The sequence below is a fragment of the Hemitrygon akajei genome, chromosome 18 (assembly GCF_048418815.1).
Source record: "Hemitrygon akajei chromosome 18, sHemAka1.3, whole genome shotgun sequence".
NCBI classification, from domain to species: Eukaryota; Metazoa; Chordata; class Chondrichthyes; order Myliobatiformes; family Dasyatidae; genus Hemitrygon; species Hemitrygon akajei.
In genome coordinates, this window is record NC_133141.1 from 65533746 (window position 1) to 65561320 (window position 27575).

General features: G+C 42.4%; 1 protein-coding gene across 7 annotated transcripts in view; it reads left to right on the forward strand.

The window, feature by feature from the left end:
• The window catches only part of LOC140741495 (phosphatidylinositol 5-phosphate 4-kinase type-2 beta-like), a 253254-nt gene that overhangs the window by 96890 nt on the left and 128789 nt on the right, over positions 1 to 27575 (forward strand). For 5 of the 7 annotated variants that reach the window (XM_073071757.1, XM_073071758.1, XM_073071759.1 and 2 more), the window contains exon 4: positions 25274 to 25342. The exons of the other annotated variants lie outside the window; for them this stretch is intronic. In XM_073071757.1, the coding sequence (XP_072927858.1) occupies positions 25274 to 25342 (69 nt within the window). The remainder of the gene's footprint in view (positions 1 to 25273; positions 25343 to 27575) is intronic. 7 annotated transcript variants of the gene reach the window in all.

Here is a 27575-nt window from a genome sequence, read left to right on the forward strand (position 1 = left end):
GTAAGGACATTTAAAAATCTTTTAGGTAGACACATGTATGATAGAAAACTGGAAGGCTATGTAGGAGGGAAGGGTTAGGTTGACCTTGGAGTAGGTTAAATATTCGGCACAGCATTGTGGGCCAAAGAGCCTGTACTGTGTTGTGATGTTTTATGTTCTATCTCAGATACATGGGGGCAGACAAGTTAATTGGCCAATTTAAATTGCCTCTAACCTGAATGAATAGATGAATGGTTCAAGTTCAAGTTTAATTTCAACCATTGAATTGAATTGACTTTATTACTTACATCCTTCATATACATGAGGAGTAAAAATCTTTATGTTACGTCACAGTCTAAATATGCAATTTATGATCATTTATGATAAATACTATGTACAACAGGATAGTCAATATAACATAGAAATACAATTGTGTCAGTATGAATTAATCAGTCTGATGGCCTGGTGGAAGAAGCTGTCCCAGAGTCTGTCGGTCCTGGCTTTATTGCTGTGGTACCGTTTCCCAAATGGTAGCAGCTGGAACAGTTTGTGGTTGGGGTGACTTGGGTCTCCAATGATCCTTTGGACCCTTTTTACACACCTGTCTTTGTTACATGAATACAGCTAAACAAAACGGTGTTACTCCAGGGCTCAGGTGCAAAACACAATACCAACAGTCACACACAGCACAAGGTACATCTAGCAAGCACATATAAGATATCAGTAAAATACATATAGTACAAGACCCTGAGTCCATGAATGTTGCAGAAATCTGCATTTGACCGCAATGCAGTTTGTCTTCTGCCGAGCCAACACTGGGGAGCAGCACCATCTCCAGCTTGGACGCTGCACCAAGCTGCTCTTCTGGTCTTGCGATCACAAGAAAAGTGACTAAGATGATCACTTGCTGTTAAACTGCACACTGCCTTTGCACATAGAATCCTCCGATGCTGCTGCCTAAGTCAGAGAGGCGCAATCTGCACTGTCCAGCTCCTTCAATTTCACCGCAAATGAGCTACTCGCTGATGGGGTAGACCTGCTCTACTTTAAGTTTTTAAAATGTCCGGCAGGGTCTTGTGATTGCTTAAAACATTTTTTAAAAAAGACAATAACACCTCTGGTTGACCCCGTAGAAACTGCTGCGATCAAAGGTATTGCCATCTTAGTGGAAATTATAAACATTAGCTTTATGTGTCACTTGTACATTGAAACATGCAGTAAAAGGCATCGTTTGCTTCAATGACCAAAACAGTCAGAGGCAGCCCAGAAGTGTCGCCATGCTTCCTGCGCTAACGCAACCTGTCCGCAATTCACTAGCTTTTACTAATGTGTACATCTTTGGAACGTAGAAGGAAACTGGAGCACCTGGAGGAAACACATGCGGTCACAAGGAGAATATGTAAACTCTTTACAGAAAGTGGCAGGGACTGGACACCTGTCGCTGGTGCTTTTACCGCTATGCTACTGTGCCACCCTGGTAGAATCTGTCGAGACTTGATGGGACTATGAAGAGAATAAAATCAGATTTGTGTAGAAAGCTACTGATGGTTGGCATGGATATTATGGACTGGATGGCCTGTTTCCATGCTATGGTGATTCTAGGGTTCATTTGTTCCACACGGATTTCATATAGAGTTATTAGATTATTGAATGGAATAGAGTATGTGCACCGGAAGCCTTAATCACATCAGTAACAGGAAATGAAAAAGGCACAGGTCTTTGATCCTTCTCTGTTGTACAGTAGGATTTCTGCCTCAACCATCTTCAATCTCCTTGGTATCCAAAAATCTATCACTTATGTTAAATGTACAAAACAGACTTGTAGACCAAGGAGGACACTCATGCCTCCTGATCTTGGCTGCAGGTGCAAGTCCAGGAATGTCCAGAGACTTCACCTGCTGGAACCAGAGTAAGGTTGATCTGATGTGGCTGGGCTCAAGCAACAGCTGTAACTAGTATTATGGGTTCATTCACCAGTGTGAGTTGTACCTTCAAAGAAGTAAATGTGGAAATAGTGGCAGCAGCAGATGCTTGACCATTACTAAAGGCTGTGACTAATAATGTTACCTGCACTGTTCAACATTGCCACAGCAAAGAAAAGAATTAGTGAACATTAGAGGAATCAGCACATCAGGCCTGAGTCAACTCCTTCAAAAGGCAATGTGGATAATTCCATTCTCTCTCTTCATATGTTTTTGCCTTAATGTATTAATTTAGTTCCCTGTTGAATTCATTTTGAATCTAATTTCATTACCTTACTTGGCAGTGCATTGCAAACAGCACCGAATCTTTCTAATGTCGTGGTGATTTGGTGTTACAAGTTCAAATTCAGTTTGAAGTTTATTATCATTCAACCATACACATGAATACAGCTAAATGAAACAACCTTCTTCTAGGATTAAGCTTTAAAACACAGTACATATATCACTCACAGCACGTAAGTAATATTAACACAATAATATTAACAGATAAATTTTTTTAAATTCTGTAGATGTACAAATTGACATAAAGCCCATATACGACATATAGTTAAATATACAACAATGTAATGCTACTGACATTATCATAAATAATGTGTACTAGATGGTAGCATGGTGTTCAGAAATCTCACAGCCTGAGGGCAGAAGCTGTTATCTAGCCTGACAGTCCTCATTCTTATACTGCTGTACCTTCTGCCTGATGGTAGGATTCATTGAAGATCACTGTTATACACAGTAATTATTATAATAATCATTATAATATTAATTATTATAAATATCAATTATTAATTAATTAAATAAATTAATTAATTGAAAATCATCATTATACATATTACCAATCACTTTTCCAGCAGGATAGAGTCAACAAAATTATTTTGATTTTGAACCTATGAACAATGTAGGAATGGTATGGGGGTTGTGCTCTGTCTTTGAAAAACACGTGATTCTGCAGATGCTAGAAGTCTTGACCAACATGCAAAATCCTGTATGAACTCAGCAGGTCAGGCTGCACCTATGAAAAGGATTAAACAGTTGACATTTCTGGTTGAGACCCTTCATAGGAATGATCCAGGGAATATAAGGGTTAATATGAGGAATGTTTGATGGCTCTGGGCCTGTTCTCACTGGAGTTTAGAAGAATGAGGGGATCTCATTGTAACCTACTAAATATTGGAAGGCCTAAATAGAGTGAACGTGCAGAGAATGTTTCCCGTAGTGGGAGAGTCTAGGATCAGAGGGCACAGCCTCAGATTGGCAGGATGTCCCTTTAAAACAGAAATGATGAGGAATTCCCTTAGCCAGAAGGTGGTGAATCTGTGGAATCATTGCCACAGACGGCCATGGAGGTATTTAAAATAGATGTTGATAGGTTCTTGATCAGTAAGGGTGTTAAAGGTTACAGGGAGATGGCAGGGGAATGGGGTTGAGATGGAAAATAAATCAGCCACAGTGGAGCTGACTTGATGGACTGAATGGCCTAATTCTGTTCCTATGTTTTTTGGTTTTATGGGTCACTGCCTGAAATGATAACTGTTTATCCCTCTGTATAGATGTTGCCTGACTTGCTGAGTTCCTCCAGAAATTTGTGTTTGTGCTCTGCAACTGGTGTTTTCATAGTTCAAGTTAAAGTTTAAATACATAGATATGTATACAGTTAAACAGCCAAGGTGCAAATCACAATAGATACAGTCACACGCAACACATATAGTTACGAACAAGCTGGAGGAACTCAGCAGGTCGGGCAGCATCCGTGGAAACGAACAGTCAACATTTCGGGCCGAGACCCTTCGTCGGGACTGAAGAGGGAGGGGGCAGGGGCCCTATAAAGAAGGTGGGGAGAGGGTGGAAAACCAATCAGGAAAGATCAAGGGGGTGGGGGAGGGGAAGCAGGGAGAAGATAGGCTGGAGAGGTGAAGAAGGAATGTAAGGGGAAAACACTATGGGTAGTAGAAGAAGGCAGAATGATGAGAAAGGCAGCTGGAAGAAGAGGCGGAGTGAAAGTGGGATGGGGGAAGGGAGAGGGAGGGAATTACCGGTAGAGAATTCGATGTTCATACCAAGGGGCTGGAGACTACCCAGACGGTATATGAGGTGTTGCTCCTCCAACCTGAGTTTGGCCTCATCATGGCAGTAGAGGAGGCCATGTATGGACATATCCGAATGGGAGTGTGAAGCAGAGTTGAAGTGGGTGACAACCGGGAGATCCTGTCTGTTGTGGTGGACGGAGAGGAGGTGCTCGATGAAGCGGTCCCCCAATCTGCGTCAGGTCTCGCTGATGTAAAGGAGGCCACACCGGGAGCACCGGATGCAATAGATGACCCCAACAGACTCACAAGTGAAGTGTTGCCTCACCTGGAAGGACTGTTTGGGGCCCTGAATGGTGGTAAGAGAGGAGGTGTAGGGACAGGTGTAGCACTTAACCACTTCAACTCTGCTTCACATTCCCATTCGGATATGTCCATACATGGCCTCCTCTACTGCCATGATGAGGCCAAACTCAGGTTGAAGGAGCAACACCTCATCTACCGTCTGGGTAGTCTCCAGCTCCTTGGTATGAACATTGAATTCTCCAACTGCTTACAGTAATTCCCTCCCTCTCCCTTCCCCCATCCCACCTTCACTGTGCCTCTTCTTCTAGCTGCCTATCACCTCTCTCATGATTCTGCCTCTTCTACTACCCATAGTGCTTTCCCCTTACATTCCTTCTTCACCTTTCCTGCCTATCCCCTCCCTGCTTCCCTTCCCCCACCCCTTGATCTTTCCTCTGATTGGTTTTTCACCTGCACCTTCCACCCTCCCCCCACCTTCTTTATAGGGCTCCTGCCCCCTCCTTCTTCAGTCCTGACGAAGGGTCTCGGCCCGAAACGTTGACTGCTCGTTTCCATGGATGCTGCCCGACCTGCTGAGTTCCTCCAGCTTGTTTGTACGTATTGATTTGACCACAGCATCTGCAGTGTACTTTGTGTTTACATATAGTTATGATCCAGTGCATACACTCACCAAATAGTATTAGCATGAGTGGCATGGCCTAAAAACTGATAAGTTGATGTAAAGTGCCCTGAAAAAGTACTTAGTCCCCAACAATTATTTTCACATTTTACTGTCTCATTCTAAATTTAAAATTTATTGGAATAGGATTTTTGAGCTAACCTGCAAAATGTTAAATCAAAAGAAAAATTCCAAAATCTGTCAACAGTTTATGAAAAATTAAAAACCAAAATTGTGAGGCTGAAAAATTATTCATCCCCTTTGTAATTATTATGCTAACCTTCAACAGATGTAATACTGTGCATTACCTTACCAACTTACCCAATTTGTTGATGTAGAAAACTGGAGGATCACCTGAATAAATTCCCCATCTGTAGGATCACTTGTGTTTTTCAATGACAGAACACAACCCCCATGCCATACCCCCATGCCTTGTTCGTAGGTTCAAAATCAAAATAATTTTGTTGACTCCATCTTGCTGGAAATGTGATTGGTAATATGTATAATGATGATGATGATGAATTTAAGACCTTAATGGTAGATTTTCAACAGACCAAACTAAAATGAGCATTCAAGACAAGTCAGGGAAATGATAATAAAGAAGCACAGATCTGGAGAAGTGTACAAGACCATCTCAAAGGCACTGAACATACCTCAGAGCTCAGTGCAGTCCATCATGAAGAAATATGAAACCACGGCTACAACGTCTAGGTCAGGCTGCCCCTGTAAACTTGGTCACCAGAGAAGAGTGGCACTTGTAAGAGAGGCTACTATGACACCAACAGTCACTCTGAGTGAGCAGCAGAAGGCAGTGGCTGCAACTGGAGACAAAGTTCATGACTCCACAATCTGTAAGGTCTTGCACAAAAAGGGTATTCATATAAAAGTGGCAAGGAAGAAGGCCTGGCTAAAAAATAAAATATATCCTTGCCCGTAAAGACTTTGCAAAGTGTCACTTAGAAGATACTGTAAAGATGGGAAAGAAGGTCTTGTGATCGGATGAGACTAAAGTTGAACTTTTTGGCCTCTACACTAAGCAGTACATGTGGCATAAATCTAATACTGTGCCAGGTAGCACCACCCATACTGTATGTAAGGTATCATGCTATGGGGATGCTTTTCAGTAGCAGGATTGATAGGAAGATGAATGCTGCTAAATACAGAGAGAGCCTGGATAAAAACCTGCTTGTCTCTGCCAGACAGTGTAAACTGGGAAGGAAATTAGTCTTTCAGCAGGGCAATGACCCAAAACACACTGCCAGAGCAATCATGGAGTGGCTTCATATGAAGAAAATTGATGTCCTTGAGTGGCCCAGTCAGAGTCTTGCCTCTGGCAAGACTTCAAGATCGCTGCCCATTGCCGCTTCCCAACTAACTTGGCATGGCATGGCAAAGAGGAATGGGCAAATCTTGCTCCATCACATTGTACAAAGCTAATAGACACTTATCCAAAAAGGCTACTGGCTGTGAGGTGGTTCAACTAAGTACTGAGCAAAGAGGGATGGATGCTTTTGACTACTGATATTTCAGTTTTTGAATTTTTAGTTTCTCATGTTTCACAATTTTCGCTGTTTTTTGGGTTCTACTGTGAAAATAGATGTATGTGTTTCTCAAATAAAATTTTTCAGTTAAATTGATTAAAATCCCATTTATGTGAACAAAGGGTTGGGGGCTGAATACTTTTACAAGGCACTTGTAAAGTGTGAGGCGCATGTTTATGTAAGACAGTATGTTACTGACACTATTATAATAAAACAAACAGTTGTTTGTATATGTGAAACAGTATGAATGGTACCTTTTAAGTTGAAAAGGCAATGGGTTGAGAAAACCCAGTGCATTGAACAATTACCCCTTTTAGTTTGGTTGTAGGTAACATTGTTACCTGCCTCGTTCCTGTACCGAAGACGCCACGCCCCAGTAGCTCCAATGACTACAGACTGGTGGCATTGACCTCCCACATCATGAAGACCCTGGAGAGACTTGTTCTAGAGCAGCTTGGGCCTATGGTTTGGCCATACTTAGACCCTCTCCAGTTCGCCTATCAGCCCGACTAGGAGTTGAGGATGCCATTGTCTACCTGCTGAACCGTGTCTACGCCCACCTGGATAAGCCGGCGAGCACTGTGAGGGTCATGTTTTTTGATTTCTCCAGTGCATTCAACACCATCCGCCCTGCTCTGCTGGGTGAGAAGCTGACGGTGATGCAGGTGGATGCTTCCCTGGTGTCATGGATTATTGATCACCTGACTGGCAGACCACAGTACGTGTGCTTGCAACACATTGGTCAGCAGCATTGGGGCTCCACATTGGACTGTCCTGTCTCCCTTTCTCTTCACCATCTACATCTCGGACTTCAACTGCTGCACAGAGTCTTGCCATCTTCAGAAGTTTTCTGATGACTCTGCCATAGTTGGATGCATCAGCAAGGGAGATGAGGCTGAGTACAGGGCTACGGTGGGAAACTTTGTCACATGGTGCGAGCAGAATCATCTGCAGCTTAATGTGAAAAAGACTAAGGAGCTGGTGGTGGACCTGAGAAGGGCTAAGGCACCGGTGACCCCTGTTTCCATCCAATGGGTCAGTGTGGACATGGTGGAGGATTACAAATACCTGGGGATACGAATTGACAATAAACTGGACTGGTCAAAGAACACTGAGGCTGTCTACAAGAAGGGTCAGAGCCGTCTCTATTTCCTGAGGAGACTGAGGTCCTTTAACATCTGCCGGACGATGCTGAGGATGTTCTACGAGTCTGTGGTGGCCAGTGCTATCATGTTTGCTGTTGTGTGCTGGGGCAGCAGGCTGAGGGTAGCAGACACCAACAGAATCAACAAACTCATTCATAAGGCCAGTGATGTTGTGGGGGTGGAACTGGACTCTCTGACGGTAGTGTCCGAAAAGAGGATGCTGTCCAAGTTGCACGCCATCTTGGACAATGTCTCCCATCCACTCCATAATGTACTAGTTAGGCACAGGAGTACATTCAGCCATAGACTCACTCCACCGAGATGTAACACTGAGCGTCATAGGAAGTCATTCCTGCCTGTGGCCATCAAACTTTACAACTCCTCCCTCGGAGTGTCAGACGCCCTGAGTCAATAGGCTGGTCCTGGACTTATTTCCACTTGGCATGATTAACTTATTATTATTTAATTATTTATGGTTTTATATTGCTATATTTCTACACTATTTTTGGTTGGTGTGACTGTAACGAAACCCGATTTCCCTTGGGATCAATAAAGTATGTTTGTCTGTCTTTGTCTGTTAAGTGTGGAATGTATTGCTTGCTGCTGTACTGCTCTCGCTGAGGTGTTGAAACATCAACTAGACAGCCAAACTCCATTCAAAAATGACATGAGTGTCAGGATTAGCCTCCTAGCTCCTTAGTTTTATTGCAGACTCGGTGGGATGACATATTGAGTAAGGAACTAGGAGGCTATACCCTGACTTTCATGTCATTTTTGAACCGAGTTTGGCTGACTGTCTAGTTAATATTGCAACACCTCAGCGAGGGCAGTATAGTGAAAGAGTAGTGTGTCTGCTGGGGAAACAAGAAGATGCTTTGGATAGAAACTTCTTTCGCTCTGCCAGCCAATGTGCTTTTTTACTTGCTACATCCTGGCTGCACGGGGAGTGACCTAATACAGAAGTGAAACTGTTCATTAAGATAAAAGCTGAATGTGCTTGACATAACTCAATTGCCTGAAAGGCAGAGTACATCTAGTTTGAAGAGCTGGGACACTTAATTGGAACTGCTGCAGTTATAATTTTATTCTTGTAGTGATTGGGGTAGTGACTTCAGAGGATAAAGAGTTGATCACATCAGTGCAGGACAGTCCATGTGAGATGGCATATTTTAAAGATAAAAATTAGTTTTGTTTGTCACATGTACATCAAAACACAATGAAATGCTTCATTTGCGTCAACAACCAACACAGTCTGAGAATGTGCTGTGGGCAGCCTGCAAGTGTTGCCATGCTTCCAGTGCCAACATAGCGTGCTCACAACTTACTAACCCCTAACCCATACTGCTTTGGATTGTGGAAGGAAACCGGAGCACCTAGACGAAGCACACATGGTTTCGGGGAGAATGTATGAACTCGTTACAGACAGCATCTTCCCTAAAAGGCACGAGTCAACTTAGAGTTTCAGCAATAATCTGATAGTTTCACAATGACTAATGGTTGCATATCTTTTATTTTCAATTCCGGTCAAGGAAAGATGTAGAAAGGTAAATGTAGAAAAAAAAGTTTCAATTTATGGAGAAGACCAAAACTCTCTATAAAAGCTAGCAGAGAATTCAGGTGAAATCTTGCCAGAACTTCATTAGAATGTGAAACTTGCTATTTCATGGATAAATTGTTGTAGACAGTATAAGTGCATTTGAGAAGCTAAAAAAAAAATGCAAGGGAGATGCCGCGATGCATCCTAGGATGTGCTGGGACACCTCATCAGTGATGTAACGTGGGGTCATCGGGTCTCTCAACATCAGACACCCTTGCCCAGGTGACCCAGCCAGGGTGGATCAGGTGCCAGCTTATGCCCCAGCAGCATTGATCCACAGGTCACATCTCTTAATCCCTAATCATCTGGAGGCACACTCAGCAGCCTCTGTGATGGCCTTGATGGCTCTTCTCTTTGCAGCCCGTGATATGCCCAGGAGAGAGAAGGATCTGCAGAGCAAGCAGCCAGCAAAACCTCTACACCCCCACCTCCATAGGCTCACTACGTGCCCTCCACCCCTGTCTCTAGCATAAGTGCGACCTGCAACTTGAACTCTGAATCATTTTAAAAGAAAACTGTGTCCAGATTTACAGTTATATTCAAACCATCTCCAGGGACTTGATTGAAACATAGAAACATAGAAAAACCTACAGCACAATACAGGCCCTTCAGCCCACGAAGTTGTGCTGAACATGCCCCTACCGTAGAAATTACTAGGCTTACCTATAGCCCCCTATTTTTATAAGCTCCATGTACCTATCCAAAAGTCGCTTAAAAGACCCTATCGTATCCGCCTCCACCACAGTTGCCGGCAGCCCATTCCTCGCATTCACCACTCTCTGAGTAAAAAAACTTACCCCTGACATCTCCACTGTACCTACTCCCCAGCACCTTAGACCTGTGTCCTCTTGTGGCAACCATTTCAGCCCTGGGAAAAAGCCTCTGACTATCCACACGATCAATGCCTCTCATCATCTTATACACCTCTATCAGGTCACTTCTCATCCTCTGTCGCTCCAAGGAGAAAAGGCCGAGTTCACTCAACCTGTTTTCATAAGGCATGCTCCCCAATCTGGGCAACATCCTTGTAAATCTCCTCTGCACCCTTTCTATGACTTCCACATCCTTCCTGTAGTGAGGTGACCAGAACTGAGCACAGTCCTCCCAAGTGGGGTCTGACCAGGGCCCTATATGGCTGCAATATCACCTCTCGGCTCCTAAATTCAATTACACGATTGATGAAGGCCAATACACCGTATGCCTTCTTAACCAGAGTCAACCTGCGCAGCTGCTTTGAGCGTCCTATGGACTTGGACCCCAAGATCCCTCTGATCCTCCACATTGCCAATAGTCTTACCATTAATACTATATTCTGCCATCATATCTGACCTACCAAAATGAACCACTTCACACTTATCTGGGTTGAACTCCGTCTGCCACTTCTCAGCCCAGTTTTACATCCTATCAATGTCCTGCTGTAACCTCTGACAGCCCTCCACACTATCCACAACACCACCAACCTTTGTGTCATCAGCAAGCTAACTGAACCATCCCTCCATTTCCTCATCCAGGTCATTTATAAAAATCATGAAGAGTACGGGTCCCAGAACAGATCCCTGAGGCACTCCACTGGTCACCGACCTCCATGCAGAATATGACCTGTCTACAACCACTCTTTGCCTTCTGTGGACAAGCCAGTTCTGGATCCACAAAGCAATGTCCCCTTGGATCCCATGCCTTGTTACTTTCACGATAAGCATTGTATGGGTCACCTGATCAAATGCCTTGCTGAAATGTGTTTAGTCACATCCTCAAAAAATTTAATCATGCTCGTAAGGCATAACCTGCCCTTGACAAAGCCATGTTGACTATTCCTGATCATATTATACCTCTCCAAATGTTCATAAATCCTGCCTCTCAGGATCTTCTCCATCAACTTACCAACCACTGAAGCAAGACTCACCGGTCTATAATTTTCTGGGCTATCTCTACTCCCTTTCTTGAATAAAGGAACAACATCTGCAACCTTCCAGTCCTCCAGAACCTCTCCTGTCCCCATTGATGATTCAAAGATCATCACCAGAGGCTCAGCAATCTCCTCCCTTGCCTCCCACAGTAGCCTGGGGTACATCTCATCCGGTCCCGGCGACTTATCCAACTTGATGCTTTCCAAAAGCTCCAGCACATCCTCTTTCTTAATATCTACATGCTCAAGCTTTTCAGTCTGCTGCAAATCATCACTACAAGCACTTAATCCTTTTCCATAGTGAATACTGAAGTGAAGTATTCATTAAGTACTTCTGCTATTTCCTCTGGTTCCATACACACTTTCCCACTGTCACACTTGATGGGTCCTATTCTTTCACGTCTTATCCTCTTGCTCTTCATATACTTGTAGAATGCCTTGGGGTTTTCCTTAATCCTGCCCGCCAAGGCCTTCTCATGGCCCCTTCTGGGTCTCCTAATTCCCTTTTTAAGCTCCTTCCTGTTAGCCTTATAATCTTCTAGATCTCTAGCATTACCTAGCTCTCTGAACCTTTTGTAAACTTTTCTTCTTGACTAGACTTATTACAGCCTTTGTACACCATGGTTCCTGTACCTTACCATAACTTCCCTGTCTCATTGGAACGTAACTATGCAGAACTCCACACAAATATCCCCTGAACATTTGCCACATTTCTTCTGTACTTTAACTTTGGAACATCCGTTCCAAATTTAAGCTTCCAATTTCCTGTCTGATAGCCTCATAATTCCCCTTTCTCCAATTAAACGCTTTTCTAACTTGTCTGTTCCTATCTCTCTCCAATGCTATTGTAAAGGAAATAGAATTATGATCACTATCTCCAAAATGCTGTCCCACTGAGAGATCTGACACCTGACCAGGTTCATTTCCCAATCCCAAATCAAGTACAGTCTCTCCTCTTGTAGGCTTATTTACATATTATGTTAAGAAACCTTCCTGAACACACCTAACAAACTCCACCCCATCTAAACCCCTTGCTCTAGGGAGATGCCAGTCGATATTTGGGAAATTAAAATCTCCCATCACTACAACTCTGCAGTTCGCGTATCGTCCCAACCGCTCAACAGACGACGCCATCACCACCATTCTCCACCTGGACAAAAAAGACACGTACGTTTGAATGCTGTTCATAGACTTCAGTTCAGCATTCAACACAATCATTCCTTAGAAACTGATTGGAAAACTGAGTCTACTGGGCCTGAACACCTCCCTCTGCAACTGGATCCCAGACTTCCTGACTGGGAGATCTCAGTTAGTCCGGATCGGAGGCAGCATCTCCAACACCATCACACTGAGCACAGGGGCTCCTCAGGACTGTGTGCTCAGTCCACTACTGTTCACTCTGCTGACCCACGACTAGCAGCAATACACAGCTCGAATCACATCATTAAGTTCGCCGATGACATGACCGTGGTGGGTCTCATCAGCAAGAACGACGAGTCATTTTACAGAGAGGAGGTGCAGCGGCTAACAGACTGGTGCAGAGCCAACAACCTGTCTCTGAATGTGGACAAAACAAAAGAGATGGTTGTTGACTTCAGGAGGGCATGGAGCGACCACTCTCTGCTGAACATCGACGGCTCCTCGGTAGAGATCGTTAAGAGCACCAAATTTCTTGGTGTTCACCTGGCGGAGAATCTCACCTGGTCCCTCAACACCAACTGCATAGCAAAGAAAGCCCAGCAGCGTCTCTACTTTCTGCGAAGGCTGAGGAAAGGCCATCTCCCACCCCCCATCCTCACCACATTCCTGATCACTGCCTGGTTTGGGAATTGCACTGTCTTGGATTGCAAGACACTGCAGTGGATAGTGAGATCAGCTGAGATGATCATTGGGGTCTCTCTTCCCGCCATCATGGACATTTACACCACACGTTTCACCCGCAAAGCTAACAGTATTGTGAAGGACCCCATGCACCCCTCATACAAACTCTTCTCCTTCCTGCCATCTGGGAAAAGGTACCGAAGCATTCAGGCTCTCACGACCAGACTGTGCAACAGTTTCTTCCCCCAATCCATCAGACTCCTCAATACTCAGAGTCTAGACTGACATCTACATCATTTATTATTATATTGTAATTTGTCCTACTGTGCCTATTGTCTTGTTTATATGATTATTGTACTGTCCTGCACTGTTTTGTGTACTTTATGTAGTCCTGTGCAGGTCTATAGCCTAGTGCAGTTTTTTATGTTGTTTTACGTAGTTAGTGTAGTTTTGTGTTGTTTCATGTAGCACCAGGGTCCTGGAGGAACGTTGTTTTGTTTTTACTGTGTACTGTACCAGCAGTTTATGGTCGAAATGATAATAAACTTGACTTGACTTGAACTCTGTAATACACCTTTCCAGCATCTGTTTCCCTATCTGCTCCTCGATATCCCTGTTACTATTGGGCAGTCTATAAAAAACACCCAGTAAAGTTATTGACCCCTTCCTCCACCCATGGAGACTCCATAGACAATCCCTCCATGACGTCCACCTTTCCTGCAGTCGTGACACTATCTCTGATTAACAGTGCCGCTTTGGTTGCAGCATATAAATAACCAGCCAGGCGGCAAAAAGCTATCACTAAGTGGCTATTGATATGGTGGATCGATCTAAGGGTAGGTGAGAAGGTGGATATCCTACCTCACCTCCCGACACCACAAATCTTTTCCAGCACCTACAAGGGATGCATCCGCTAGTGAAATACTGTCTAGTTGCCTGGATCAGTACAGCAAAACTGAACATCAAATAAGACAAAGCAGCCCATTTAAAGATTAGCTCTATTTATCATGTGTACATTGAAACATACAGTGAAATACTGTACATCATTTGTGTCAATGTCCAACAAAGTTGGAATATGTACTGGGGGCAACCCGTTGGTTTCACCATACTTCCAGCTCCAAAATAGCATGCCCCTAACCTGCATGTCCTCAGAATGTGGAAGAGAACTATAGCACCCAGAGGCAACCCAAGTTGTCATGGGGAGAATATACAAACTCCTTACAGATGGTTTTCGGTATTGAACCTGATAGCTTGCATGGTAATAGTGTAACACACACAAAATGCTGGTGGAACACAGCAGACCAGGCAGCATCTATAGGAAGAAGTACAGTTGATGTTTCGGGTCGAGACCCTTCGTCAGAACTAACAGAAAAAAGAGATAGTAAGAGATTTGAAAGTGGGAGGGGGAGTGGGAGACCCGAAATGATAGGAGCAGACAGGGGGGGGAGGGATGAAGCCTAGAGCTGGGAAGTTGATTGGCAAAAGGGATACAATGCTGGAGAAGGGGGAGAATCATAGGACCGAAGGCCTTGGAAGAAAGAATGGGGGAGGGGAGCACCAGAGGAAGATGGAGAACAGGCAAAGAGTGATTGTGAAAGGGAAAGAAAGAGAAAAAAAATAATTAAAAATAGGGCTGGGGTAAGAAGGGGAGGAGGGACATTAACGGAAGATAGAGAAATCAATGTTCATGCCATCAGGTTGGAGGCTACCCAGACGGAATATAATGTGTTGTTCCTCTAACCTGAGTGTGGCTTCATCTCAACAATGATATTATATTTAAGTAATTGTGTTATGTTGATCGCTACCCATCTCCCAGGACATTGATTCCTTCCTGCCACAAGTTCACCCTGGCTTCATTGTGTCTCGTCTACAGATGCATTGGAGTCACTTGCCTGGGTTAATCTGACAGTAGCCCCCCCCCAAACCTGTGAATTCTGCTCTGAGAATGACGAGGAGGAGGGCAGCGGATGCATGGGAGCAGGATCTGCTCCGAATCATTTACCACACTGACTGGGAAGTACTTAGTTCTTTGTCAGGGGTCTAACTCCAGGAAACCTTCCCTTCAATACAGTGGGAGTACCTTCAAGAAGGACTGCAGCTGTTTGAGAATTCAGCTCACTATCAGCACCTTCTGTTGAGGTCAGTTAGGATTGAACAAATCATGCCCTGTAAATAAAATTGCAAAAGTTACCATGAATTTACAGGTACAGATATGAATAGTAATCACTGAAATAAGTGACCATAAGTAGATCCAGAAGATCTATTTCACAGCAGTGCACACATACATCTGTTTATGGGAGGGAGGGGGTAATGAAAGGTGAGTCAGTTGCCATTTAGGCAGAAGGGATTTTGATTTTTTATCCCTGACTCTTGGCACCAGGCAAGGTGTTCATTGAACAAATGCTGCTAAAAGCTGTTACAAACACTGAAACAGCTGTCTAGCAAAACACAGCCATTGTCGACCAGTCTTGTTTCCAAGTTCAGGTCCTGGTACTGGTGTGAGTACAAATGAACAGCTGCAGTGTCCAAGCACTGTGCTGGTCACATTCTTAGTTGGCTTCTGTTCCTTTCTACTCAAAACAAAGAGTTTCACAACAAAATTAGTTTGCCTTGGCAGTACTGTGTTGGTTCAGTGTTCAATGTTCCTCTCCCACAATAGTTCTCAATCACTCTTACATCTTCAGACAGATGCCCCATTTAGATACAGGAAGAGTCCGCTTCCAGGGTATTGCTGCACTCACTGCCTCCAGTGTATTGAGACTCTGTCCTTCAGAGGCCTGTCTAGTCATCACAGTTGCTCGGAAATTTGAACTGAATTGAATGACTTTATTTTTTACATCCTTCACATACATGAGGAATAAAAATCTTTACGTTACGTCTCCATCTAAATGTGCAATGGCAATCATAGTGATTTATAATAAATAGAATAGTCAATGAAATATAGAGTACACTTTAATCAGCATAAGTTAATCAGTCTGATGGCCTGGTGGAAGAAGCTGTCCCAGAGCCTGTTAGTCCTGGCATTTATGCTGCAGTACTATTTCCCGGATGGTAGCAGCTGAACAGTTTGTGGCTGGGGTGACTTGGGTCCCCAATGATCCTTTGGGCTCTTTTTACACACCTGTCTTTGTCAATGTCCTGAATCATGGGAAGTTCACATCTACAGATGCTCTGGGCTGTCCACACCACTCTCTGCAGAGTCCTGCGATTGAGGAAAGTACAGTTCCCATACCAGGCAGTGATGCAGCCAGTCAGGATGCTCTCAATTGTGCCCCTGTAGAAAGTTCTTAGGATTTGGGGCCCCATACCAAACTTCTTCAACTGTCTGAGGTGAAAGAGGCGCTGTTGTGCCTTTTACACCACACAGCTGGTATGTACAGACCACGTGAGATCCTCGGTGATGTGTCTGCAGAGGAACTTGAAGCTGTTTACCCTCTCAACCCCAGATCCATTGATGTCAATAGGGGTTAGCCTGTCTCCATCCTGTAAGCCACAAACAGCTCCTTTTTAATCTGTTAATTTCAGTGTAGTGAGGAACCCCTTATTCTTCTGATTCTGTACTTCTAATAGTTTTTCATTATTCTGTGTTCCACAAAACAACATATTTCACAACATATGCCAGTGATATTCAACCTGATTCTGAGGCTGCAACTGTTGCTATCTGCACAACAGCAACTCTTTCCATACTGGAATTCAATATTATTTCCCTAAATTTAATGTCAAATTAAATTTATTATCAAAGTACATATATGTCACCATATGTTTATTTAGAGACATGGCATGGTAACAGACCCTTTCGGCCCAGTGAGCCCTTGCTACAGTTACAACTGTGTGACCAATTAATCTAGTAACCCTTGCGTCTTTGGGATATGAAATGAAACCGGAGCGCACCACGGTCATGGAGAGAATGTATAAACCTTTTACAGACGGGCTCAGTTTCAAAGACTCTTTACTGACCAGCAGGAATTGAACCCGAATCACTGGCACTGTAGTAGTGTTATGCTGGGATTCATTTTCTTGCAGGCGTTACAGGACAATAAAGTAACAGCAGAGTTTATGAAAAACTGTACATAAACAAAAACAGGCCAACAACCGTTGTGCAAATACAAAAATGCTGAGAGCATGAGTTGTAAAGAGTTCATACATTTTCTAAATGTGCAAAAGACAGCAAATTGTGCTAATACAATAAAAGGAGAAAACAAAATAATAATGAATGAATAAATAAATAATAATTAAACACATGAGCTGTAGAATCCTTGAAAGTGGAATCACTTCAGTGATGGGGTAGATTAGGAAGAAATAATTGCTTCACAATGGAGGCCACTTGCCCCATCAGATGCATGTCAGCCAGTCCTTTCCTCCATAATTCTGTATTTTCCCTCAAGTGCTTTTCCAGTTCCTTTTTGAACTATGTCACCCTTACTCGACCTGGCCTAGAAACAACACCAAACTGCCCTCTGAAGTGACATAGCAAGTCATTTAAGGATTGTCAGGGATGGTAAATAATTGCAGAGTAATGCCTATATCCCGTGAATGAATAGAAATAGCTTCAGATGCCAGTTGTGATTGGGTTGCTTATGAAATCCTGAATTGCAGCATGTAATTGCCTAGATCTTTTAAGATGATTGTTTGATGAACCTTGTGATTGAGCAGTTCTCCCAAATTGAAATCTGTTTGCGCAAGGGTGGAGATACAAACTTCTCTCTTGTTTGTTTAAGTATGGTGTTATATCAATGTTATTGACATTTCGAAGTCCACTTGCTTTGTTTGTATTCTGTCTGTCTAGATGCAAGCCTACTTCACTAAAACAAATCCCTGACCATTAAATCTGTGTGTTCTCAGCATCATATTTCCAGATTTGCTGCTTTGTAAGCACAGGTAACCAGTTTAGATAAGATATGTTGAAATGCTATACTTGACATCACATATACAGCACAGAACGGGCCCTTCGACCCACAATGTTGTGCTGACCTTTTAACCTAAGCCTTTCCTCCTATATAACCTTCTGTTTTTCTATCAACCATGTGTCTATCAATCTGTCTCTACCAGCACCTCTGGTAGGGTGTCCCATGCACCCACCACTCTGTGTAAAGATCTTACCTCTGACATCCCCCCATACTTTCCTTCAATCACATTAAAATTATGCCCCCCCCCCCCCCCTTGTATTAGTCATTTCTGCGCTGGGCAAATTTCTCCTGCTATCCACTCTATCTCTGCCTCTTACCATCTTGTGCATCTCTATCAAGTCACCCCTCATCCTTCTTTGCTCGAAAGAAAAATGCCCTAGCTCGCTCAACCTATCCTCATAAGACATGCAATCTAATCCAGGTAGCATCCTGGTAAATATCCTCTACACCGTCTCTAAAACTTCCACATCCTTTCTATAATGAAGTGACTAGAACCGAAACAATATTCTGAAAGTGTGGTCTAACCAGGACAACATTAATTGTGCCTTTCTCAAAGTACACTGGTTCTGTCACTTTAAGAAGTTCAAAAGGAGAATTTTTGAAGTAGGTGAGGTGTGTTTGGAGTGTATTACTGTTGTAACATATCAAATCTGGCAGTCGGTGAATATTGCTATATCCCGTAAATGACATTAATGTTCTCCTTTGCTTAAATAAAAACAGAAAATGTCAAGGAATGAAGACACACGGCTGCCAACATCTGTAGAGAAAGAAACGGGAACATTTTAGATTAATGGAGTGGCCTAAAATAGTAATCTGGTTTCTCTCTTCACAGACACTGGTTGATATATTAAGTATCACCAGCATTTTCTGTTTATATTTGAGCTTGGATGTACAAAAGATAGAGGTGTATGTGGGAAGGAAGGATTAATTTGATCTTGGAGGTCAGCACAACATCATGGGCCAAAGGGCCTGCTCTGTGCTGTATGCTCTATTTCCAGCACCTCTGCTTTTACATATTTGTTGAGTAATTAATTATTGGTAGAGAATCCTTCAACCCATCTAGTCCGTGCCAGACTATTACTTTGCCTGTCCCATCAACCTTCATCTGGACCATAAAAGTTCATAAGAAGTGGGATTAGCATGTGGAAAGTAGACTTTCCACTTCTGCTTATGACACAGAATTTATTTATTTCATGTTCATAGAGTAATCCAGTTGGTGGGTCATGAATATTAGTAGAGAATGCACCCCACTGCTCTTCCAAGCCCATTTGAACAAATTAAAAATCCACATTTCCGGCTTTTGACTGTGCGAAATTCCATACAGTTGCTATTGTCCTTTCGAACACATTCTGAGAAGGAACAGTCAGTTCTTTTGTTTCTACATCTTTGCCACCACAGTGAGGGTGTGAGAAATGAGGACTGTTGTGAATCTGCACCCACAGCAAAGTGCCTTTATTTTCAAGTACCTTCTGAATTAGTTCAGTTCAAGAGCAATAACTGCTGTTTTGACTGAAAACACTTGCATCTTGTAGTTAAATCTAAAAATTGACCAAGACTGCAGTACAAGTTTTCTCATGTTCTTGGTTAAGAATGTGGACATTTTAGAGTCATAAGATACTACAGCACAGAAACAGGCCCTTTGGCTCATCTAGTTCATGCCAAACTATTAATATGCCCCGTCCCATTGACCTGCACCTGGACTATACCCCTCCTGTCTGTCTTTTGAAATTGAACCTTTATCCACCACTTGCGGTGACAGCTCATTCCATCCTCTCACCACACTCTGAATGAAGAAGTTTTCCCTCATGATCACCTTAAGCATTCACCTTTCACCTTAATTCATAACCTCTAGTTCTTGTCTCCCCAACCTTTAAACACGAATAAAATTTGTGCAAGTTAGTGAGTTTAATGTAGTGAATTGCTGTTTGGAAACAATATGCACATTCTGTCGAATGCAGTCCTGCGATAGTGAATTTTTCTAAATGAGTTAAAAGAGTAAATGCCGGAAACATTAAATATTTCCATTAATCCAATACTCTGTTTTTCTCTCCATGCATTTTTCTAACCTGTTCAGGTTTTATCTCATTTTTGATTGAAGTGTAGACTAATTGCCTTGCTTGGAACGGTGCATGCAGTACAACATTGTGCCACTAGATAGCTCTGCAATTTGCAAAATGTAGTCAACATTTATATGAAATAAATAATTCTGTATTGGCTCTCTTAGCAGCTGAACCAGTGATGCTTTACAATTGTACTTATTAGGTTATTAGGCGTCAGGTTAGATTCAGTGAAACAACAGACTTTCTTTTCGGTCATAATCACAAGAGTCTCCAGCAAGGTGAGGTTTTCAAAGTAGGAAAATTGGAAACCCAAGACGTACTGCAGCTGCTGGAAATTCAGAGTAACACACACAAAATGCTGGTAGAAAGCAGGCCAGACAGCATCTATGGAGAGAAATAAATATTCCATAATTTATTCTACGAGACTCTAATGAAGAGTCTTGGCCTGAAACATCAGCCATTTATTCCTCTCCATAGATGCTGCCTGACTTGCTGTGTTCCTCCAACATTTTGTGTGACAAAACAGATCTGTCCTGAACTGGGCATTAAGTGGCATGTGCATTAATAGCAGGAACATTCATCTATTGTCTTTCCCTATGTTTCAATGGGACAGAATCAGAATGTCCCACATAGTATCAGCTGGAAGATAAATCGTGTATAGGTTTTATTTCCTGAAGACTGGTTCACATTTTTAGTTAATCCATAATTATGCTATCTGTAATGTCATAACTCCAGGACAATCCGTAACACTTTAGTTTATTTGTCATGCTAATTAGCATTTACTTCTAGATTTATTTAATTATTCTGCTTAATTCATATTTCTCTTCTGCTCCGGTGTGAGTTAAATTGGAATCTATGAGCCATTTGTCCAGTGCTCTGGCAGTCACCGCTGTTACATGCACACTGTCATCAGTGATGGAAGTGGCAATATACTCAGTGACCTCTTCATTAGGTACACCTATTGTTAATGCAAACATCTAATCAGCCAATCATGTGACAGCAACTCAATGAATAAAAGCATGCAGACATGGTCAAGAGGTCTGTTGTTCAGATTAAACATCAGAATGAGGAATGAATGTGATCTACGTGACTGACTGTGGATTGATGGTGCCAGATCGGGTGGTTTGAATATCTCAGAAGTTGCTAATCTCCTGGGATTATCATGAACCACAGTCTCTAGAGTTTACAGAGAATGGTGCAAAATACAAAAATACATCCTGGAGCTGCAGTGCTGTTGGCAAAAACACCTTGTTAATGAGAGTAGTCAGAGGAGAATGGCCAGAATGGTTCAAGGTGACAGTAACTCAAACAACCACACATTGCAACAGTGGTGTGCAGAAGAGCATCTCTGAATGCACAACACGTCGAACCTTGAAGTGGATGGGCTACAGCAGCAGAAGACCACATCTAACCTTTACCTAATAAAGGGGCCACTGAGTGATAATAAACCTGATTCTGATTCTGAAGGAGGTTTATCTGCCTGAATTTCAGATGTTATACTTTTTAAAATTAAACTGGACACGGACATAGGCTAAAGCTTGCACCAGGTACATTTAGGTCTTTGGTTGGGGAGTTTCTTGTTCACAGAATCATAAAGTGCTACAGCACAGAAAATGGTTCTTTGGCCCATCTAGTTTGCGCTGAACTATTTTACTATCTAGTCCCATGAACCTACAGCTGGACTGTGGAAGTTTTTGAGAAGTGAGATTAGAACGTGGAAAATGGACTTAAATGTGAGATTCTGCAGATACTGGAAATCCAGTCGAACACACATAAAATGCTGGAGGAGCTCAGCAGGTCAGGCAGCATCTATGGAGAGGAATAAAGTGTTGATGTTTCGGGTTGAGACCCTTCATCAGGACTGTGGAAAGTAGACTTTCTGCTTTCCCTCAAGACACTTTATTTCGGTTTCACAGAGTCCCCACTAAATTTCCCTGTAACCTATTCTACTCCCAGATTCTATCACTCACCACACACAGGAGGAAATTTTGCACAGACTGATTAACCTCCCAATTCACACATAGAGTAGCCTGGAAAAACTCTCAGTCACAGATACAAACTCCACACAGATAGCACCGAAGGTCAGGATTGAACCTGGATCACTGGAGCTACACTACTGTGCCTTTGAGGAGAATTTGTTGATTCAAGGACTCTAGAACCCTTTGAGATGGTTGCAGAATTGGAGAACATTTGGGTTATTGCAATCTACATAGAACATAGAATAGTACTGCACATTACAGGCCCTTCGGCCCACAATGTTGTGCCGACCCTCAAACCCTGCCTCCCATATAACCCCCCATCTTAACTTCCTCCATATACCTGTCTAGTAGTCTCTTAAATTTCACTAGTGTATCTGCCTCCACCACTGACTCAGGCAGTGCATTCCACGCACCAACCACTCTCTGAGTGAAAAACCTTCCTCTAATATCCCCCTTGAACTTCCCTCCCCTTACCTTAAAGTCATGTCCTCTTGTACTGAGCAGTGGTGCCCTGGGGAAGAGGTGCTGGCTGTCCGCTCTGTCTATTCCTCTTAATATCTTGTACACCTCTATCATGTCTAATAATAATAATCTAATGAAATAAGCTAGCCTAAATGGGTTTCTACTTTTTAAGAAACACAAGAAGTAGGGAGGGGAGCAAGCCATTCATTGCAGCGTGATAGTATAGTGGTCAATATATTGCTTTACAGCACCAGCTGGCATTTCTTCTGTGTTAATGTTCTAAATACTGAAGTATGGAAAGCATTTTGTGTTCTGTACTACGAGTAACAAAGTTGGGAACATCTTGATCATCATTTACTGTTTTGGAGGTCTTTACTTTGCAGCATTTTGTACTCAAAAGGAAAGGTTTGTACTTGCGTGGAAACCTTTGTTGACCCTGAAAGTCCCAGAGGCTCTTTGCAGTCAATGACATAATGTTAAAAATTCAACCAGATTCATATGTACCGTCTGGTTTAGATAAGGTTCAGGGCAATACTGTCAGTGGCATCTGAAAGTAGTGTTAGTTACCATCTCTGAAGAGCGATTGGAGTAGACATAACACAGGATACCGTAAAGAACATTCTACCTGCTTGCATCACCATCTTGTATGAAGGGGCTACTGTACAGGATCGAAAAAAGCTGCAGGAAGTTACAAACTCTGCCAACTCCATCATGGGCACTAATCTCCCGAGCATCGAGGACATCTTCAAATGGCAATGCCTCAAAAGGTGGCATCCATCATTAAGGATCCCCATCACCCAGGACATGCCATCTTCTGATTGCCACCGTCAAAGAGGAGGCACAAGAGCCAGAAGATACGTACTCAATGTTTCAGGAACAGCTTCTTCCCCTCCGCCATCAGATTTATGAATGGACAATGAACCCATGAACTTTACCTCACTTTTTTTTCTTTTTTTGCTCTCATTTTGCACTACATATTTAATTTAATATTTCTTATTGTAATTTATGTTTTTTTATTATGTATTGCAATGTACTACTGTGGCAAAACAGCATATTTCATGACATACAGTATGCCAGTAATATTAAACCTGATTCAGATTCTGATATTTGTGGTGTAGACATTGAATCAATCAATCAATCAAAGTAAATTTATTACTGAAATACCTATACAGTGCCTATAAAAAGTATTCTCCCCCACCCAACTTTTCATGTTTTATTGTTTTACAACATTGTATCAGTGGACTTAATTTGGCTTTTTTCGACACCGATCTACAGGAAAAGACACTTTTGTGTCAAAGTGAAAACAGATCTGGCCAGGAGTGGCCAAGTCAGAGTCCAGACCACAATCCAATTGAGAATTTGTGGCTGGACTTGAAAAGGACTGTTTACTCACAATCCCCAAACAATCTGGCAGAGCTTGACCAGTTTTGTAAAGAAGAGTGGGGGAAAATTGCAGTGTCCAGATGTGCAAAGCTGAGAGAAACCTATCCACACAGACTCAAGGCTGTAATTGCTGCCAGAGGTGTATCTACTGTAAGGGGTTTCTTCTTTATGCTTCTGCGTATGTTAATCAAAATGGCTTCTTTGTTTTGTTAAAAGTAAGAATGCTTCTTTGTTATGATAACTGGAGAGAGAGTGCTTTCTCTGACAGCTTGTTTGGGTTATAATTACTGATAACGAGAATTGTAATTATTTGTTAACCAATTGGGATAGATGTTAATTCTCTCTTCTGGGTTTGTAAGCTATTGTTGGCAGGTTTTTGGGGAGTCGGCACGAGGGGGTGAGAGAGAGAGGACGCGATGCTGTAAGCTGAGCGACGGAACGGACCCCGAGCGGGGGTCCGAGGCCAGGGTTTTCGGCGAGTAGAGGAGACAAAGACAGGCATGCCGGGGGTGCTTGGTTGATCACTTCGGGTGGTCCTGAGCTACGAGTCGAGGAGGTCTGAGGGGATCAAATGGTGGCCAGAAGACTTCATTTAATTGAGCTCCAACGGTTGTGAACGAAGTGGTTTGGACTTTGAAAAGTTTGGCGCCTTTTACTTTTCCTTTTATATTGTATCTCTATTAAGTACATAGTTCCAGTAAGATCTATAAAGTGAACCCATTTAATCGCATATGGTGTACTGTCTGTTATTTGGTGTGGTGGGGACATCACACAGCATCCACACAAGCTGATTACCCACTTTGGCAGGGCCGAAGGCTGCTCCCCCCAGACGGAAGCAAGCTGAGCGAGCCTGAGGCTTACCAGGGGGGTTACACTACTAAATACGGACTTGAAGGGGGTGAGCAATTATGCAATCAATTATTTTGTGTTTTATATCTGTAATTAATTTAGATCACTTTGTAAAGATCTGTTTTCACTTTGACATGAAAGAGTCTTTTTCTGTTGCTCAGTGTCAAAAAAAAAGCCAAATTACCTCGACTGAAATGTTGTAAAACAATAAAACATGAAAACTTACAAGGTGGTGTTAATACATTTTATAGGCACTGTATGTCACCATATTTGACCCTAAGATTCATTTTCTGGCAGCTGTTCAGGTGTTCACAGTAAAACAAAAGAAGTACAATAGAATCAATGAAAAAAGCTACACACAAAGACTGATAAACAGCCAGTGTGCGAAAGAAGACAACTGTAAATTAAAAAAAAATAATACTGAGAATATGAGTTGTAGAGTCTTTGAAAGTGAGTCCATAAATTGTGGGAACAGTTCAGGAATGAGCTGAGTGAAGTTATCCACACTGGTTCAGGAACCTGATGGTTAATAGGTAATAATTGTTTAAAGAAGTGTCACTTTGTTTGATCAAATTTATCATTATCTGGTTTTGATTCCTTTTCTAATGTGTTTTCATTGCCTCAGAAGCAGATACCTTAATGATAGCAATTGATGTTTTAATTCTTGTTGTTTATAGCGGTCTTTGTCAAAGCTTCCAACACAGGAGCTCGAAAAAATAACAGTGAACATGGGTTTAGTCCGCCAGGTCAGTTATGAAATGGCAACTTGCATCTGAGTTTTACCACAATATCCTGTCTGCTGCATTGCACACACTCCTGTAGGTAATGTGAGGTCTGCTATTAACATGTTGCAAGGACAGAACCTTCAATAATGATTGATTTCTTTGCAAATCTTCCATATTAAACAATTTGCCCAGTAACATGCAAATGATGTAGTTGTTGCTAATTAGAAATCCAGATGCGACTAATTGCATTCCTCATTCATAAAGAGAATACAAGTTATTACACTATCTTCAAGCATGTGATCTCAGTACCCAGTTGCATGGAATCTGCATGTGAAGTTTGTTTCAATGCTTTGGGAGAATGAAAGTGAACTTTTAATGTATAAGGCATGCACTAAAATATATGCATGTGATTACAATCATGTCAAGTGGTCATATCTGTGGATTGTCACCAATTTCCATTGAATGTTAATGTGGTAGAAAAACACGTGCTGATATTCTTTGAGTTACGAATGCGACATTGCGACTTGGGAGTTTGTATTGGGTTCAACCTGCACTTGTATAGACGAGCAATGCTAGAAAATGGAATATTTGCCTGTTATCCACTCAAGCACTCAATCCAATCAGGAATCAAAACATTTAGACCTGAACGTGGAAGTGGTCTATAGTGCTCTGGCTACGATTCTTAATTCAAAACCTTAGGACCTCCCTCCAATGAATTTGCGTGATATTTCCCTGCAATTTGTGTTCTTATAGATTCTGATGGAGATGACCAATTTTGTGTTGTTGTACATGGGATCATAGAAAATTTATAACACAAGAGACCATCTAGCCCAACATGTTCCATGCCAGTCAAAAGAAAAGCAACTCGACCCCATTGTACTTCTTGCACTGGGTCTTTAATCCTGCAGGTCATACCTCTTCAACTGCATATCCAAGTATATTTAACTACACTGAGAAATGTCTTGGTCTTTTTAAGGGAGTGAATATCAGTAGAGAACCCACCCTCCCCAACCCTTCCAAAGCTCATCTAAAAATAAAAACCCACATTCCCAGCTTTTGACAGTGTGAAATTCTACACGGTTGCTATTGACCTTCTGAACACATTCCATGAAGGAATCTCCAGTTTCTTGGTTTCTACATTTTTGCCACCACAGTGAGGGTGTGAGAAATGAGGACTGTTTTGAATCTGCACCCACAGCAAAATGCATTTACTTTCAAGTACCTTCTGAATTAGTTCAGTTCAAGAGCAATAACTACTGTTTTGACTGGAAACACTTACATCCTGTAGTTAAATCTAAAAATTGACCAAGACTGCAGCGCAAATGTTCTCGTGTTCCTTGGTTAGGAACGTGGATGTTTTCCTTTAAACTTGGGAGTTCCAGTCCCTGGGCGGGAAGATTTTCATCGTTTTTCCCCCACTGCTGGTTACCTGTAAATCTGCTCCTCTGCTAAAGAAATCTGTCCATCCTATTTGCATCACAGGTCTATAAGCCTCTTATAGACCTCAGTTGTTTGCTGTCAATCTCCTTGGTTCCAAAGAAAATAACCCTGGTGGACCCAATTTATCGTAACAGCCATAAACTTCGTGACTTGACATAATTGTAATAAATCATCTCCATAGCTACTTAAGCATTATCATATCTTTATGGTAATGTGACGGGAACTATTCACAGTATTCAAGTTAAGCTCTTACTAGTGTGGTACACATTCCGAGAAAAACCTTCCTGCAATATGTAAAAGATAGAATCTTGGAACTTTTCTGACCTGTACTTAGAGCATAGAATATACAACAGCACAGCGCAGTACAAGCCCTTTGGTCATGATGACCTTTTAATGTCTCTAAGATCAATATGATGCTTCCCTCTCTCATAACCCTCCATTTTTCTTTCTTAGATATGTCTATCTGAGAGTCTCTTAAGTTTCCCTAATGTACTTGTCTCTACCACCACCACCCCGAGCAGTTTCTAAGCACCTACCATTCTCACTGTAAGAAAAACTTATTTCAGACATTACCTCTATATTTTCCTACAATCAGCATATCCTTCTCTTTCTTCCATGGTCCATTCTCCTCTCCTTTCAGTTTCCTCCTTCAGTCCTTTACCTTTTCCGGATATCGCCTCCCAGCTTCTTACGTCATCCTCCCCCCACCTCCCACATATCTCCCCCCTCATGTGGTAGCCTCCAACCTGTTGGTATGAACATCGATTTCTCAACTTATGGTAATTTTTCCCCTTCCCTCTTCTTCATTTCCTCA